This window comes from Perognathus longimembris, chromosome 20 (assembly GCF_023159225.1).
Source record: "Perognathus longimembris pacificus isolate PPM17 chromosome 20, ASM2315922v1, whole genome shotgun sequence".
Classification (NCBI taxonomy): Eukaryota; Metazoa; Chordata; class Mammalia; order Rodentia; family Heteromyidae; genus Perognathus; species Perognathus longimembris.
This window is the reverse complement of record NC_063180.1, coordinates 31,048,456-31,066,043: the sequence shown is the minus strand read 5'-3', so window position 1 is coordinate 31,066,043 and position 17,588 is coordinate 31,048,456. Positions and strand designations below refer to the sequence as shown.

Here is a 17,588-nt window from a genome sequence, read left to right as displayed (position 1 = left end):
CTATTTGTCTCATGTTGATTGGGAAGCAGAGAGGTAGGGACTTGGGACCAGATAAAACCTTCAAAAGACACCTCTAGTAACCTACTTCCTCCAATGAAGACCTTCTGAACTTGGCTGAAGTTTGGATGAATAAATTGGCAAAAATGGGGCTGGGAATATGGCCCTAGTAGTAAAAAGTGCTCGCCTCCTATACATGAAGCCCCGGGTTCGATTCCCCAGCACTACATATATAGAAAAGGCCAGAAGTGGTGCTGTGGCTCAAGTGGCAGAGTGCTAGCCTTGAGCAAAAAAGAAGCCAGGAACAGAGCTCAGGCCCTGAGTCCAAGGCCCAGAACTGGCAAGAAAAAAAAAAGGCAAAAATAAAAATGATTAGGCATTCAATCACTAGATTAGGTGGTTGTTAAGTTCCCCAAACACTTCTTCATTCAACCTTATTGAAGTTTGTTAAGAACTGGGACTACGGGCTGGGGATATAGCCTAGTGGTAAGAGTGCCTGCCTCGGATACACGAGGCCCTAGGTTCGATTCCCCAGCACCACATATACAGAAAACGGCCAGAAGCGGCGCTGTGGCTCAAGTGGCAGAGTGCTAGCCTTGAGCGGGAAGAAGCCAGGGACAGTGCTCAGGCCCTGAGTCCAAGGCCCAGGACTGGCAAAAAAAAAAAAAAAAAAGAACTGGGACTACAATAATGAACACAAGGGTGTTTACATGGGGTGAAAGTGAGGGATGGACACTGGAAAATTAAACAGGATATTATGGTACAATATAGGAGGGAGCTGCTTTCTTAACAACAGTAGTAATAGGTTTTTGTCTGTTGGGTTTGAAGTCTGGGCCTGAGCACTGTCCCTGAGCTTTTCCGCTCAAAAGTTAGTGCTCAACCACTTTGAACCACAGTGCCACTTCCCAGGTTTCTGGTGGTTAATTGGAGACAAGAGTATCAGGGAATTTCCTGCCCTGGCTGGCTCCAAACTGCAATCTTCAGATCTCAACCTCCTGAGTAGTTATTACAGGTATGAGCCACCAGCACCTGGCCTTATTTTTAATCTTTTTTCTTTTTCTTTTTAATACAGAGGATTGAGCCAGAGCTGCCTTTTACCTACCCCCCCCCCCCTTTTTTTTTTTGCTTCTGAGACAGGGTCTCATTGCTACCATTTCTGGTGTTGGCCTCAAACTCAATCCTCTGAGTAGTTGGGATTATAGGATAGGCATGCACCATCAAACCTTTGGGGCTTGAATTTAGTTTATTTGTTTTGTTTTTGTTGCCAGTCCTGGGGCATAGGGTCTAAGCACTGTCCCCTGGCTTGCTTTTGCTCAAGGCTAGCACTCTAACACTTGAGTCACAGCACCACTCCAGGCTTTTATCTGTATATGTGGTGCTGAGGAATCGAACCCAGAGCTTCATGTATACCAGGCGAGCACTCTACCACTAGGCCATATTCCCAGCCCGGTCCTTACTAGGCAGGTGTTACACCTCTTGAGCCAGATTCCCTAGGCTTTCCTCCCCGTTAAATCCACCACTCCTCATGTTATCCCCCAGTCAATTCCCTTTGCCAAAGGCAACCGCTTTTTTAGTGGTTGGTTTTTTTTCCACTGTAGATTTGTGTTTTAGAGCCTATATAAAAGACATCAAACGTACTCTAGCATTCTGCCTCTTTCGTTGATTCTCTTTAATTGTACAAATACACCAGTTTATGTATCTATGTTTCTACACAGAGCAGGCTAGACTTAAATTTCACGAGCCGTACAGCTATCCTCCTCCCTTTCCACCGATTCCCGTCTCTCTACGCTTCACAAGCCCGGATCGCAGGGTTGAGACTAAACTGCCCTGGAAACTGAGACCTCCAGGATCGGTGCCCTGCAGACTTGGGAGTTGGCGTCGCCCATTTTACTAAACTCTAGGGAACCGGGCACGTACCCAAACCTTACTTGAACGGGCCAGATGTGGCTATATACTTAAAAATGACAGTAGAATCACTTCATGCCAGGAAGCCCTCACTGGCCAGAAAGGAGACTCGAATGTTGCCGCTTCGCTCCCGGTTTTGCGATGTCCCTTTTCGGGTGCCGTCCACTTCCGGTTTCGGGGGCGGGACTTCCGGACAGTCCCGGAAGTCGGTCTTTTCGGTCTCTCAATCCACCGCTGTCCCGAGCCTCTCTGACAGGGGGTGGGGGAGGTGGCGGGACTGGACGGGACGGCCTCGGTGCCCGCGGGTCTCCTCTCGGGGCCCCGCGCTGCCGTTCTGTCTGGCCGGAAGGTGGCCATTCATTGCACGAGTGCCGCTGAGCCGCGGGGACCCCTCGGGGGAGCCCGGGCTCGAATTCGGGGGGCTCCGGGACTCGGAGGGAGGCGCCCGGGTGCCGCCGGCCTTGTCTCTGTCCCCGTCCCCGCTGCGCGTTTCTCCCTTCGCACACGGTGGCTCAGGCAACCGCGTCCATGGCCTTCCCCCACCGCCCCGACGCCCCGGAGCTGCCGGACTTCTCCATGCTCAAGAGGCTGGCGCGAGACCAGCTCATCTATCTTCTGGAGCAGGTCAGTGCAGCGCCCACCTCGAGCGCCCAGCTCCCGTTCCATGCCCTCGGAGCTCCCGCGAAACGTCCAGCATGGAGCCCTGCACAAGGAAAGCCGAAGAGAGTGAGGACGGCCCGGCCAGAGAACGAACGGGCCTGTGCCGTTGTTCGTAGCAAGGAAGGAGGAACCCCGGAAACCGCATCACAGGGGATTGATTGGAAGATAGTTCAGAGATCCTTCACTAGTGCGTCAAGGGGTTCAATGAGCGCCAGCCAAGCCTCTGCTCCTAATCTAGCTGCAATGATCTAGGCGTTTCCCGGAGCTAGAATGTGAAGGATACACTTTTTTTTTTTTTTTACCAATACTGGGGCTTGAACTCAGGGCCTGAGCGCTGTCCCCGGCTTCCTTTTTGCTCAAGGCTAGCACTCTGCCAACTTGAGCCACAGCGCCACTTCTGGCCTTTTCTGTATATGTGGTGCCGAGGAATCGAACCTAGGGCTTCATGTGTAAGAGGCAAACACTTGCCACTAGGCCATATTCCTAACCCCTACACACATTTTCTTTGGGATACAAGCAAGCATGATACTGGCGGATGGACGGGGAGAAGCAAAGTTGAAGAATGGGGAAGGCCAGGGCATAAACAGAAGTGAGAAGAGAAAAAGTTACAAGGTAGGGACTGGGAATGTAGCTCAGCCGTAGAATGCTTCTAAAGGAGGCTCCTAGGTTCCATCCTTAGCACCCCTTAAAAAGAAGAGGAGGGGCTGGGGATATGGCCTAGTGGCAAGAGAGCTTGAGGCCCTGGGTTCGATTCCCCAGCACCACATATACAGAAAACGGCCAGAAGTGGCGCTGTGGCTCAAGTGGCAGAGTGCTAGCCTTGAGCAAAAGGAAGCCAGGGACAGTGCTCAGGCCCTGAGCCCAAGGCCCAGGACTGGCCAAAAAAAAAGAAGAGGAAAAAAGAAGTTACATGTGAACAGTAGACAGCCACTGCAGATTCCAACACCCACCTCCCCATTTGTGACCTGATGTAATTCGCCATGATTCGGACAGTGATGGGGTAAATGGGCAAAGGAAGGTCAGTTCCTGGGACCAGAGATCAAACCAAGGTAATAAAGAATAAAGACTCATAGAAAATTGGTTGCAGTAGAAATGAAGTCATGATATATCTTTTAATGCATAGCAAAAGATGACTCAAAGGTTTAACTGGTTAGTTGTAAATGTTGACAGGGATTCTGGTGTGGATGAGTGGGATAGGGATAGGGGAAGCACTAGCCTGGATTTTCTCTTCCATTTCGTTTTTGCAGTGCTGGGGTTGAGGGGTGGGTCAGGTGTTGAACCTAGGGCCTCACAAGTACAAAGCACATGCTCTACCATTGAGCTACATCCCCAGCCCTGCCCTGGATTTTCTAAGTTCTGTGTTGCTTTTATAACTAAAAGAAAAATAAAACTTGAAGAAAGTGTCACAGTTAGCTGAGGGTAAAACTTGGTTTTGTGGTCTTTGTCTTGGTTCTTCATGAGACCAGAGGTTGTTGGTGTTGGGAGGGGAAGAAGTAGAGGGGAAGAGGGCTACGGGGGGGGCGGGGTGGTGGTGGTGTCAAGGTCACTGGTGAGCTGAAGGACTGAGTGACCATCAACTTGAGAAAATAAATATCTTTCCAGGGCTGGGAATGTGGCTTAGTGGTAGAGTGCTTGCCTAGCACTCTAACCCTGGGTTCGATTCCTCAGCACCACATACACAGAAAAAGCCAGAAGTGGTGCTGTGGCTTTGAGCAAAGTGAAGCCAGGGTTCAAGCTCCAGGACTGGCAAAAAAAAAAAAAAAAAAAAGCTTTCCAAGATAGGAAATACCAAGTATGGGTGAATAAGAAATGAGCTGATGTAAATGATATCCAATGTCTTTCCAACTCAGAGATGTGGTCCTGTGGAATGGGTGGTTGGACACATTCTTAGCTGAGGGAGCTTTTGTGATGTATGAGTGACTGACTGACATACTGTGTCTTTTCAGCTCCCTGGGAAAAAAGATTTGTTCATTGAAGCAGATCTCATGAGCCCTTTGGATCGAATTGCCAATGTTTCCATCCTGAAGGTATTTCCCTTTTTCCCAGGGGGACTCTTGCTCCTCTTTCCTCTTCAGTTTTTCTTTATATGAGCAGTGTGAATTGATGAGGGATGATTACCTTTTTGAGGTAAAGATAGGGTGGATAGGGTGGCTCAATAAAGTGGACAAAGGGATTAGTGATGGTGTTGGTGATGTTTCTGCCTTGTTTTCTATTTGGTTTTCCCATTGACAGCTCAAGGAAGGTTCAGGGGGAGTAGTTAGGGAAGCAGTTTTATCCCATTCCTAAAGTTACCATAAATAGGGGGCCCTTAAGAGAAGTCTTTGTGGGCTGGGAATATGGTAGAGTGCTTGCCTCATATACATGAATCCCTGGGTTCAATTCCTCAGCACCACATACATAGAAAAAGCCAGAAGGGGTGCTGTGGGTCAAATGGTAGAGTGCTAGCCTTGAGCAAAAAGAAGCCAGGGACAGTGCTCAGGCACTGAGTCCCAAGCCCCAGGACTGGCAAAAAAGCAAGAAAACAAAAACAAAACAAAACAAAAGAAGTCTTTGTATCATGCTTTGTGCCTTTAAGTCCTCTTTCTTCTGTTTTTCTGTCATCTGTAGCAACATGAGGTAGACAAGCTGTACAAGGTGGAGAACAAGCCAGCCCTCAGTTCCAGTGAACAGTGAGTGTCTGGGAGAGTCTGTTTTGCCTCTAAATTAGAGGCATCCATGGCACATTTACCACTCAATCTGTCTATGGCTGAGATCAGGCATCATGGTGTGGCTCTGGCAAGTGATACAGTTCACTTCCTGAACTTCTACAACTTCATGCATACATTATTGCTTAAGTTCTGAACGAATCTCCCATTACCCTTTTTTATCCACCTCCCTTTTTTCTTAAAACAATTTCCACAGATTATTCCATTGTTCTGTTTTCATACACGAATATAAAGAACTTTCATTGCGCCAGGTGCCAGTGGCTCACACCTATAATCCTAGTTATTCAGGAGACTGTGATCTGAGGATTGTGGTTCAAAGCTACTTAGGTAGAAAAGTCCATGAGACTCTTAGGTCCAATTAACCATAGAAAACCAGAAGTGGAGCTGTGGCTCAAACTGGAAGAGTCCTAGCCTTGAGCAGAAAAGCTCAAGGACAGCTCCCAGGCCTTGAGTTCAAACCCCTCTAAAGGACAGTGCCTAGGCTCTGAGTTCAAGCTCCAGGACTAGCACAAAAACAACTTTGACTCATCCTCTTTTACTCTCTCCATTGGTTCTGCTGACCTCCTGTTGATAAATGACCTGTACAAAGTCTGTTTGATTGTATTTAATTTTTTTTTCTTGGCATCAGTACTAAGATATGAACTCTAGGCTTTAGCTCTTAAGCTCTTGCTGGGCTGACATTTGAACTACTGAACCACAACTCCAGTTTCAGCATTTTGCTGGTTAATTGGAGATAAGAATCTCTTGAATTGTTTGCCTGGGCTGGATCCCCACTGAGATCTTCAGATCTCAGCCTCCTAATTACCTAAGACTATTCATATTAGCGTGCCCAGATTGAGTATATTTTTTGTCTGCTGAGTTGGAAAGTATTTTACAAAAAGGAACTTCTGGGTTGGCAACCCAGCTAATGAAGAGACTTGAATTGAAAGGTGTTTTCTGTGGTTGGCACATGGTAGGTCAAGAGAGCTAGCCTTATTTGTTTTAGGATAAGACTTTAGGCCCTATGGGAAAGGGCAAATGGGCCAGGTGCAGTGACTCAAGCTTGTAATCCTAGCAGCTTGGGAGGCAAAGATCTGGGGATCGCAGTTCAGTACTAGCTAGTGCAAAAAAAGTTCATGAGACTCCCACCTTAATCACTAGCTGGGCATGGTATCTCATACTTACCATAGCAGTCATAGGGGAAGCACAAAGAAGATGAAAAGTCAGGCCAGCCCAGGTATAAAGTGAGACCCTATCTCTAAAAACTAGCCAACCCCAATAAGGGCATTGGTAGAAGCTTGGGAACCACCAAGGAAAAGAAGTCAGTGGTAACAAGATGGGATGGTTTAGTTTCCTCTGAGCTGCCCTAACTAGCCCCATGAGTTCTCTTCAGCATTATTCCTTTCTTTCTCTCCCTTTTAGATTGTGCTTCTTGGTCAGACCCCGCATCAAGAATATGCGCTACATTGCCAGTGAGTATGGCATGGTGCTCCGTGTCACAGAGATCTAGAAGCTGGTGGGCAAGATGGAAACATCTTGGCCATGAGGACCCTTTCATAGAAATGTGTTGCCAGGCATAGTTGTGCACATGTGTTATTCCCGTACCTGGGAGGAAGAAGGATTGTGAGTTAGAAGCTATCCTGGGGCATATAGCAAACCATGTCTCACAAAGACAGACTGAGAAAGAGTTCCAGGGGCCTAGTACCTGTAGAGGGCATTTCCTCCCTCCTTGTGTCTGACACATGTCCATGGCCTGCTGGGCTGTATGCCTTTTCTCTATAGGTCTTGTTAATGCTGACAAGTTGGCTGGTCGAATTCGAAAATACAAAGTGATCTTCAGCCCTCAGAAGGTGAGATTTTTTTTCCTTGTGGCACTACCTAACTTGAGCCACATCTCTACATCCAGCATTATTGTTTAGGCTCTGAATAAGCCTGCTGAATAGCTAGGATTGTGGGAGTTAGCCACTGGTGCCTAGTTTCATTTGTCAACTCTTCCTCCCATCCTCTAAGCCATTGGAGTCCTATTCAGAAAATACTTAACTGTGCCTATAACTTTCAGGGTTTCCCCTACATTGTCCTGGAATTAACTGGAAGTTCTAGGTCTTACTTGGATTTCTTAGATCCATTTGGAATTGGTTCTTGTACAGGTGAGAGGTAGAGGTCTAGTTCTAGTCTCCAGCAAGTGGATAACCACTTTTCCCATTTGCTGAAGAGACTATCTTTTCTCTGGTGTCTTTTTTGGCTCTTTTGTCAAAAATTAGATAGCGGTAGCTGTGTGATTTTATTTCTGGATCTTTTTTGTGGTAATCCCAGCTACTGAGAGGTCTGAGATATAAATTTGAAGGACAACTTAGCCTTGTCTCAGATTTAAAAAGAGCTGGGCATGTAGCTCACGGGTACAGTGCCTAGTATGAGGCCCTGGGTATGACCACTAGTACCACAAAAAGAAAGACCCAGAAAAATGAAAACAAAAAGAAACCGGGAAGAAAGTAGTTACTAATCAACTTCCTTTTGTCTTTCAGTTTTATGCATGTGAGATGGTGCTGGAGGAAGAGGGAATCTATGGAGGTGAGAGGAGATGAATGTGAGTGGAAAGGGAGGAGGAGGAGGAGGAAGAGGACATAGGAGGGAAGAATTACTGCCTCACCTCCCAGCTGCTGCTTCTCCTGCTCTTCCTGTTGGTCTCCCAGGAGGAGATGTGAGGGGAAGTTCTGGGAGAAAGATGGGAGCAGGAATAGGACCTCAGCCAGGAGTAGGACTGCTTGTTGCTATTCTCACCTACTCCCATCTTCCAGGTGCTCCCTCAGGATGCACTGACCCCCCTGGGTTGTTGAATATGTTCTTCCTGCTGTGGAGTGTTCTTCACCCTTCAATTCTGTACCCAAATATAGCTCAGATTCTAAGCGTATTTGTCACATTTTTAGGGAAGGCTTTCCTTTACCCTTGGTTGTGGTTAGAGCCCTGTCAGTTGTGCTCTGAGTTGGCTGTTTTTCCTTTTGTGCTGGGGATTAATTGAACCTAGGGTCTTATGTTCACTAAGCACGAACTCTTACCACAGATCCAGCCCTCCAGCCCAGGGATGGCTGTTTTGCTTCTCAGGAGCACAAATGTAATTAGGTGTTTTGTGTCATAATTTGTGTGTTGCACACCTACTGCATGAGATTGCAAGCTCTAGAAGACAGAGCAGGCCCATATTGCTCACTGCTGTCTCCCGCGTGCAGCCGAGCCCTGTGCATGGGGGATTGCAGTAAATATTTGCTGAAGAGTGAAGGAGTGTTCCCTCAACACAGGACTTGAACTTAGACACTAATGCAAATCCTCCACATGCCACTCTGTTGTACACACATTTTTTTTTTTTGGGGGGGGGGTCTGTTATGGGGCTTAAACCCAGGACCTGGGCTCTGTCTCTGAGCTTTTTTGCTCATATAGCAGTCTACTATTTTGAGCCACAGTGCATATGGGAACCACCAATGCCCAACTTGTATTTGATTCTGTAAGAATTTGGTGCTAAGGGCTGAAGCTGATGTGTAGCAGCCCTCCGGGATTGGTCGCGCAGCTATGGCAGGTCTTCACTCAGCGTGTTGCTGGGGACCTTCTCAGGAGGCTGACTCTCTCTGTTGCTGCAGATGTGAGCTGTGATGAGTGGGCCTTCTCTTTGCTGCCTCTTGATGTGGATCTGCTGAGCATGGAGCTGCCAGAGTTTTTCAGGGACTACTTCTTGGTAAAATGCAGAGCCCTTTGGGTCTTGGTGTCAAGGTATAGCAACAGTGATGGGATCCAGTGGCCTAGAAACAATGGCTTAACCTTTGCCCAACTCCATAGTTGATCACAAGTGATAGTGATATGATGGTTGAAGGCTAAAGGTTGCTTTGCATGGGACTTCCTTTGGGGCCATTATAAGGAACTCTGGCCAGCATTCCCCAGACCTCACCGCCCCTCTCAGGGCTGCTCAGGCTAGCCATTCTCCACATGGGGGTGGGGTTGATCTTGATCTTTGTGGCCCACATGGTCCCTGCAGGAAGGGGACCAGCGTTGGATCAACACAGTGGCTCAGGCCTTACATCTTCTCAGCACCCTCTATGGACCCTTTCCCAATTGTTACGGGATTGGCAGATGTGCCAAGGTAAGAATGCTCCCAGATCTGTCTTCAAAGTCTGTTTCTCCTGTTTTGTCAGTTGTGGGGCTTGTACTCGGGGCCTGGATGTTGTCCCTGAGCTTTTTCACTCAAGACTAGTGCTCTACCACAGCGCCGTGTCCGGCTTTTTCTGAGTAGCTTATTGGAGATAAGAGTCTCACAGACTTTTCTGCACAGGCTGGCTTTGAACCACAATCCTCAGATCTTAGCCTCCTGAGTAGCTAAGATTACAGGCATGAACCACTGGTACCCAGCTTCCCCTGTTCTTTACCTAGCAAGGCTTGTCTATGGGCAACTGTAATGGTGCTGAGACCTGTTGTCACCTTGCTTTTACATTCCAGAATAGTTGCCCAGAGGAGAATTTGTGTGGCTAACAAAAAGGCAAAAGCCAGGACCTCTGGGTCATTCTTCTGGATTGGTTACTATCTTTAAGGGCAGGCTAACACTCCTCCACTAGTCTGAGGAGTGAGGGGCAGATGGGAGTGGAACAAGTTCATGATGTTCACAATGGACTCCATTCTTCGTGGTCAGATGAAGTTGCAAATGGAAAAGGTTGTGTCTTCAGGTTTGGAGCCACAGTAGGGATGTAGAATTGAAGATATCTTGGGCCCTTGCAGATGTCATATGAACTATGGAGGAAACTGGAGGAAGAGGAGGACAGCGAAGCAAAAGGCCGAAGGCCAGAGATCGGACATATCTTTCTCCTGGATAGAGGTAAGTGATGCCTAGCTCTCCTCTCACCTCGGGCCCTGGAAGACAGGGGAATAGGAAAGTAGTGGTCACATGAGGCTCCTGGCACAGGCCTGGGAATCCCCACACTGATAAGAAGTGTGGGTGTGTGGGCCCAGTGGGCACTGGGGACCTTCATGGCCGGGGTCTCGGTTTCAGACATGGACTTTGTGACGGCACTTTGCTCCCAAGTTGTTTATGAGGGCCTGGTAGACGACACATTCCGCATCAAGTGTGGTGAGTGTCACACTCTTCTGCTTCCCACCCTGCCTCTGGTGCCTCCCACCAGGGGCCTAGGCTTATGGTGGAGACTTAGAGTCTGAATGTGCTGGTGGCGGGTGTGGGGGGGGTGCTCAGGCCTCCACCACAGTTCAGGAATGTAGGAGGCCTTTCTGGAGATCCTCATAGCTGTCACCTTTGCCCTCATAGGGAGTGTGGACTTTGGTCCGGAAGTCACATCCTGTGACAAGAGCCTGAAGGTGCTCCTCAATGCCGAGGACAAGGTAAGCTGGGGGAAGGGCTTCCTCACTGGTGATTATGGGGATGTACTAGAACCCGCTTCCTGTCACCAGCTCAGCTGTCTTTCTACCTCTGTTGGCACTGCCCAATGCTCTTCCCAGGCTTCTTCTCAGCCTCAGGCAGGGACAGGCTAGGGGCAGATGGGTAATGCTTCCGACCTTGTTCTCTTGCAGGTGTTCAGTGAGATCCGTAATGAACACTTCTCCAATGTCTTTGGCTTCCTGAGCCAGAAGGCCCGGAACCTGCAGGCCCAGTATGACGTAAGGACCTACCCTTCTCCCCTGCCTCCTTGTCTCAGTGCTCCCTTCCTAATACCATAACAGACAACTGTGTCTTCTCATGGTTTGGTGGCCACTGAGGGAGACAGGTGGCTTCTCGGGGTGCTGACTTTATGTGGGTTCCCCCACAGCGCCGGAGAGGCATGGACATAAAACAGATGAAGAATTTCGTGTCCCAGGAGCTCAAGGGGCTGAAACAGGAGCACCGCCTGCTGAGCCTCCGTAGGTGCCAACCTGGGGAGAGGGGAATGCTTCCTGGGGCGCTGTGCCCCTAGGGAGATCCTTGTGTTCTCCTTAATTTTTTTTTTTTTGTTTGTTTGCTAGTCTTGGGCCTTGAACTTGGGGCCCGGGCACTGTCCTTGAGCCTCTTTTGCTCAAGGCTAGTGCTCTAGCACTTGAGCCACAGTGCCAATCCCAGTTATTTCAGTGTGTGTGATACTGAGGAATTGAACTCAGGGCTTCGTGCATGCTAGGAAAGCACTCTACCACTAAGCCACATTGCCAGACCTTGTGTTCTCCTTCTGTCTAAAGCAAAGACATGCTTCTGGGTTTTACCTTAAGAGATTTTTTTCTTCTGGACCATAAAAGGGATCTTTGCAGAACCAGGAACATGTCAGTTCCCTTCTTGTCCTGTCTACAGATATTGGGGCATGCGAATCCATCATGAAGAAGAAAACCAAGCAGGATTTCCAGGAGCTCATCAAGACTGAGCACGGTCAGTTGCAGGAGCCTCACTTGGCTATGCCTCCCACTCCCACCCTGGCACCCAGACCTAGGCCTGCTGAAAATATGTTCTCTGGCTTTTTCCAGCTTTGGCTGGCTGTGTGCAGTGCTGGTTCCTGCTAGAAGTCCTGGGGTCCCTAAACCACCCCAAAGATGGAGAAAGAGATGGGAGACAGACACCTATTTGTTAGCATGTAGGTGGCGACCGTTGAGCTGATCTCCCAGTAACAGGCTCGCCTCTGGTTTCTCGCAGCACTGCTAGAGGGGTTCAATATCCGCGAGAGCACCAACTACATAGAGGAACACATTGACCGGCAGGTGGGCAAGCAGGGTCACCAGGGCTGGGCATGGGGTTTAGAGGTGGGGTCACTCAGGCAGGAAGAAGAGAGATCACGAGTTACTCACTTTAGGTGTTCCTGATCCTTTCTTCCTTGCAGGTGTCACCTATAGAGAGCCTTCGCCTCATGTGCCTCTTGTCCATCACGGAGAACGGTAAGTGCAGAGGACCAGAGATTGAGAGATCTGCCAGGAGACAGAGAGGGTTGTGAACGACAGATACAAGCACCTCCCTGCTTTGTGGGCTCGTTTTCCTTTAATATAGAGTGGTTTTTGTTTGGGGTAAAGTACCAGCAGGCCATAAGGTAATTTACTGACCAAGTCTAAAAAAGGATCGCTTCCAGATCACCCTAGAACAGCGTATGTAGATGTTAGGACTGCATAGGTGCAGAACCAAGTGGTGTGTCTCTCATCATCCCATCCAACCTCCTGTTTTCAACAAGGTTAAAGGGACACCCAACTAACTGATTGCCCAGGACTTCTAGCACATAGGGAAATGCCTGTGCTCTACCACTTGAGCCATAGCACCACTTCTGGCTTTTTCTATATGTGTAGGGCTGAGGAATCCCAGGGCTTCATGTATGCAAGGCAAGCGCTGTACCGCTAGATCATATTTCCAGCCCCCCTCAACAAGTTTGTACATTTTGCTCATTCTATATAAGGATTTGGTTTTTTGTTTTGTTTTGTTTTTGGCCAGTACCAAGATTTGAACTCGGGGCCTGTGCTTCTTCAACTTGGCTTAGCTAGGCTGGCACTCTACTACTTAAGCCATGCCTTCAGTGTAGCTTTTTGTTGGTTATTTTGGTTATGGTGGACCTTTCTCCCTTACCTGGCCAAGAACTCTGATCCTTAAAATCTCAGCCTTCTGAGTAGCTAGGATTACAGGCACATACCATCTGTGCCTGGCTCTGTTTATTGCTTTATTTTTCCCACCATCAGGTTTGATTCCCAAGGATTACCGATCTCTGAAAACCCAGTATATGCAGGTAAGAATACACTGAATCACCTCCCGCTGCAAGACTCTTGGGCTCTGTTCACATTGCTGACTTGCATTTCCTTCAGAGCTATGGCCCTGAACACCTGCTAACCTTCTCCAACTTGCGGCGAGCTGGGCTGCTGACAGAGCAGGCCCCAGGGGACACCCTCACAGCAGTGGAGAGTAAAGTGAGCAAGCTCGTGACGGACAAGGCCGCAGGTGAGCAGGGAGCGCAGGTGATCCCTATCCCCACTCCGGGGTGTTCTTCCCCCTTTCACGTGGGCAGGGCCTCCACTCTGGAGAATAGCTACACTTATCATGTGCTCACCCTTAACACACATTCTCATTTATTCCTCAAAGAGACTAGGCGAGGTGAGTTTTCTTCCCCTCATTTCTCAGACGAGGAAACTGAGGCTGGCAGAAATTAAATGGCTTGGCCCAAGGACCTCAGTTAAGTCAGTCAGGTCAGTTTGATTGCAAAGTGTGTTGTTTAACCCCAAAACTGGGGTCGCCCTGTATCATCCTGTAGACTGCACATAATGGGCAGACTCCAGGGATGCCCTGGGAGGAAGACAGTGAGTGGGAGGCCTGTTGGGTCCCAGTCCCATTGGCTCCTGCGATGCGATGCCTCTGCACTTCACGTGGTTCCTCATGCTGCTCTCGTCCCCAGGAAAGATTACCGACGCCTTCAGTTCCCTGGCCAAGAGGAGCAATTTCCGTGCCATCAGCAAAAAGCTGAATTTGGTATGTGGAACAGGGCTCCATGGGGGAGGCTACCGGTCCTCCCTAATATGCATTCCCCAGCAATAAGTAAACTTTTGTGTCCTATTTTTAGGGGAATTCTTTGATGGATTTGTAACATGAGTTTAGTTTAACAGTAAGACAGGACACAAAGATAAACAGTAGCAGGTACCTGCCGAATGCCAGAGGATTGGAAGTACAGGCTTCTATGCGCTCTGTGGAGGGGTTGCAAAGGGAGACCCTCCCCCCACCTCAGCATTTCACAGGGTGGGGGCATGGCACACACTTCAGGGCACTTGTGGGAATTGAACAGAAGCAGCCATCTTGGTTATGGAGTCCATCATGGATTCCTTTTCATTGAAGTAAGAACTATTGTTTGGTATATGCTGCTTTTTGTTTTGTTTTTTGGCCAGTGTTGGGGCTTGGGACTCAGGGCCTGAGCACCCTGGCTTCTTTGTGCTCAAGGCTAGCACTCTACCCCTTGAGCCACAGCGCCACTTGTGGCTTTTCCTATATATGTGGTGCTGAGGAATTGAACCCAGAGCTTCATGTATATGAGGCAAGCACTCTACCACTAGGCCATATTCCCAGCCCTATATGCTGCTTTTTATTTGTATCTGGCCCTTTGAAGAGTTGAAAAACCCAGTGGTCATTTGGCTAACGTAGTACCCCTGCTTCCAGATCCCACGCGTGGATGGCGAGTATGACCTGAAAGTGCCCCGGGACATGGCTTATGTCTTCAGTGGTGCATATGTGCCGCTGAGCTGCCGGATCATCGAGCAGGTGGGAACAAGCCGCCACCCTCGTCCACTCCCACGCCCTTGGTCCCCAGCCCGTCAGTGTGGCAGCCTGGCGGTCTGCAGACCTGAGCAGCACTCACGCCTCCCCAGGTGCTGGAGCGGCGGAGCTGGCAGGGCCTGGAAGAGGTGGTGCGGCTGCTCACTTGCAGTGAGTTTGTGTTCACAGGTCGGTAGCACTGCGGGAGGGTGTGGGGCAGGATGCAGCACCCAGTTCTGGTGTCAGTGAACACGGAATCTGCTCTACACAGACATGACCAAGGAAGACAAGGCTTCCAGCGAGTCCCTGCGCCTCGTTTTGGTGGTGTTCCTGGGGGGCTGCACATTCTCTGAGATCTCAGCCCTGCGGTTCCTGGGCAGAGAGAAGGGTAAGATAACACAGGGGTGAGGGCAGGCCTGCAGGGGCTCTGGGGCACCAGGTCCCCCACACTGGAAGGCTTTCCTTCTGCCTCGACAGAACATGCCAGAGCAGGGAGCCTGCGGGCCTGGCAAACTGTGCTACCCAGGGTCTAATACTGATGTGTCTGTGCACTGCTGCTGTGACCAGCAGGCGCTGTGGGACCGGAGGGGCTCCATGCAGCTTCTGTGGGGACCCAAATTCTGCCACTCCTCTTGACTCCTTAGGGTACAGGTTCATTTTCCTGACAACAGCTGTCACAAATAGTGCACGCCTCATGGAGGCCATGAGTGAAGTGAAAGCCTGAAGTCTTCCCCAGACATGCCCCCCTGGGGTACAGGCACTGGTACCCTGCTGCTGCCACCTGCTCAGAGCTGGAGGCCATGGAACTTACTGGGGACTTGGGAGATCTGAGGAGAAGATCACATCCTCCCCTGGGATGTTTTTCCTTTTGTCTAATACAGGTCATGCTGCTAAGATGTGGGGGAGGGGGGAGGAATCCCGTGGTAAATCCTGTTCAAGTGTCACTGTAAATAAAGGCTCTGGACATGTTCTTCACTAGAGAAGCATGGGCTGTATTCCTGTAAGGGTCCTCACTGCTCTCACTGCCTTCCTCATCTTTACCTTCCCAGAATTATGAAATATAATCACATACATTAGTGGACTCTTCTTAACCCTCTTCGAAACTCAGCTTGATCTCACTGATGAACACCCTTCTCCCTATCCCCTTTTGTATTATTATTATTTTTTTTTTGGCCAGTCCTGGGGCCTGGACTCAGGGCCTGAGCACTGTCCCTGGCTTCTTTTTGCTCAAGGCTAGCACTCTGCCACTTGAGCCACAGCGCCACTTCTGGCCATTTTCTGTATACGTGGTGCTGGGGAATCGAACCCAGGGCCTCATGTATCCGAGGCAGGCACTCTTGCCACTAGGCCATATCCCCAGCCCCCCCTTTTGTATTTTTGAGGTAGGGTTTTGCTATGTTGCCTAGTGTGGTCTTGAACCCACATTCCTCCTGCCTTAGCCTCTCAAGCACTGGGATTACATGTATGTACTGCAATGTCCAACTCTTTTTTTTTTTTTTGGCCAGTCCTGGGTCTTTGGACTCAGGGCCCGAGCACTGTCCCTGGCTTCTTTTTGCTCAAGGCTAACACTCTGCCACTTGAGCCACAGCACCACTTCTGGCCATTTTCCACATATGTGGTGCTGGGGAATTGAACCCAGGGCCTCATGTATACGAGGCAAGCACTCTTGCCACTAGGCCCTATCCCCAGCCCTGTCCAACTCTTAAAATATTCTCATATTCATACTGCCTCGTCTCCTTCTATCCTTCTCTCTCTGGCAACCAAGGAAGTTTATTAGGAAAGCTAGAAAGATAGTGCACAGTCCAGACACGGGTGTGGACACGTCTGCTAACAGGTGCCTCCTTGAAATTCTTATGTTCAGCTCCCATGGTACTCATTTTTGTCTTCACATAGTCTAGGTTGGACTTCTGCTTCCTCTAGTGGCAGCAGCCTCTGCTCTGCCTGTCCTGCTTGTTGCCATCCTCCCTCTTTGTTGCCACCTAATTCCAAATCTCAAGTTTTCATCTCCCAAGGGTCATACTAGTATCTCCTACCCAGTCACTCCACAAACTCAATGTGTCTAAAACTCATAACCCCCAAAATCCTCCCCCCCCTTTGAGTGTTCCATGTTCGAGCATGAAAGATCAAAAAATATTAATCGGAAAGGCTGTTAGTTTACCGAAAGAATATATGGCTTCACAACACTTGCCCAGCCAAGTAAATAAGCAGTGACCTTGCACTGCACTTACACTCCAGAAGACTGCCCACTGAAAATGTAAGAGGGCCCTGTAATGGCGTCCATCATACACACCCAACACTCAGTGTTTCCATGCTGAGTACCTACCTGCTCTGATGGCTGCCCGTGATGGCTCATCAGAACTACAGTGTGTAGGGCCTGATAGCAAATCTGCTCCATCCCTGGGTACAACCAAGAGTGTAAGTTTAAAAACATGCTGCCTGTATTAGTGGTGGCATCCTTTACCTCTAGTGAAAGAGCAAATAAGAATTTACCTGTTACAGTTGCCAATACAGGAAACCACAATTTAAGTAATGTGAATCAAATAGAACATGCCACTTTTCCCTCTGAAAAAAAGAAGCTTAAATATTCAGTAATATTCAGGGTTCTTGGGGGTAACAAAAGAAGGGAACTTTGATGTTCTCACTGGGACTCATAAAAAACAGTGCAAGATGCAGCAGCGATTATGTGTGCTAGGAACATAACCTGACCTAAAAACCCGGACTCTATCTCCAGTTCTTGGGCGCAGTTGGGGATGATTGGTGCCTTGGTTCGGGCTCAGGCTACAGCTCCCGGGCTGCTGACCGTGACCCTCCCACCCTGAGGCTTCCAGCAGGGGACTTCCCTGCTGTTGGGTGGCATGTGTCTTAAAAGAGGTCTGAGATAAAATGTGGGTCATATCTAACCCCCCAAATCTACTCATTTTACAAAAATGCCCACCCCCATTTTTTTTTTTGGGGGGGGGGGTCGGTCTCGGGGCTTGCGCTCCGGGCCTGGGCGCTGTCCCGAGCTCTACAGCTCACGAACTTGAGCCCCAGCGCCACTTCCGGTTTTCTGGCGGTTGGTTGGAGATGGGAGTCTCCCTGACAGTCCTGGCCTGGCTTTGAACCGCGATCCTCAGATCTCAGCCTCT

The 17,588-nt window shown here is 49.3% G+C and overlaps 1 protein-coding gene across 3 annotated transcripts; it reads left to right on the top strand.

The window, feature by feature from the left end:
* The first annotated feature begins 2,129 nt into the window (after positions 1-2,129).
* Positions 2,130-15,523, top strand: Vps33b (VPS33B late endosome and lysosome associated). Of its 3 annotated transcripts, XM_048329447.1 has the most exons (23): positions 2,130-2,526; positions 4,509-4,589; positions 5,170-5,231; positions 6,669-6,718; positions 7,029-7,096; positions 7,769-7,814; positions 8,873-8,967; positions 9,265-9,369; positions 9,999-10,095; positions 10,270-10,347; positions 10,540-10,613; positions 10,803-10,889; positions 11,039-11,129; positions 11,548-11,622; positions 11,884-11,948; positions 12,068-12,122; positions 12,906-12,952; positions 13,029-13,161; positions 13,613-13,686; positions 14,365-14,466; positions 14,574-14,649; positions 14,732-14,848; positions 15,105-15,523. In XM_048329447.1, the coding sequence occupies exons 1-23, from the start codon at positions 2,431-2,433 to the stop codon at positions 15,182-15,184; spliced, it is 1,854 nt and encodes a 617-aa protein (XP_048185404.1). In that variant the 5' UTR covers positions 2,130-2,430; the 3' UTR covers positions 15,185-15,523. The 3 variants fall into 3 exon arrangements, with proteins under 3 accessions (XP_048185404.1, XP_048185405.1, XP_048185406.1); XM_048329448.1 differs by lacking the exons at positions 14,732-14,848; positions 15,105-15,523 and having other exon boundaries at positions 14,547-14,630; XM_048329449.1 differs by lacking the exons at positions 14,365-14,466; positions 14,574-14,649; positions 14,732-14,848; positions 15,105-15,523 and adding an exon at positions 13,778-14,072.
* The last annotated feature ends 2,065 nt before the right edge of the window (positions 15,524-17,588 follow it).

What these genes read in the sequence shown, in the direction of transcription:
- Vps33b (XM_048329447.1), top strand. Translation starts at nt 2,431, where the DNA reads ATGGCCTTCCCCCACCGCCCCGACGCCCCGGAGCTGCCGGACTTCTCC. An exon ending in TCATCTATCTTCTGGAGCAG is followed by an intron (nt 2,527 to 4,508) that starts GTCAGTGCAGCG and finishes GTGTCTTTTCAG; the next exon opens with CTCCCTGGGAAAAAAGATTT. An exon ending in GAATATGCGCTACATTGCCA is followed by an intron (nt 6,719 to 7,028) that starts GTGAGTATGGCA and finishes TTTTCTCTATAG; the next exon opens with GTCTTGTTAATGCTGACAAG.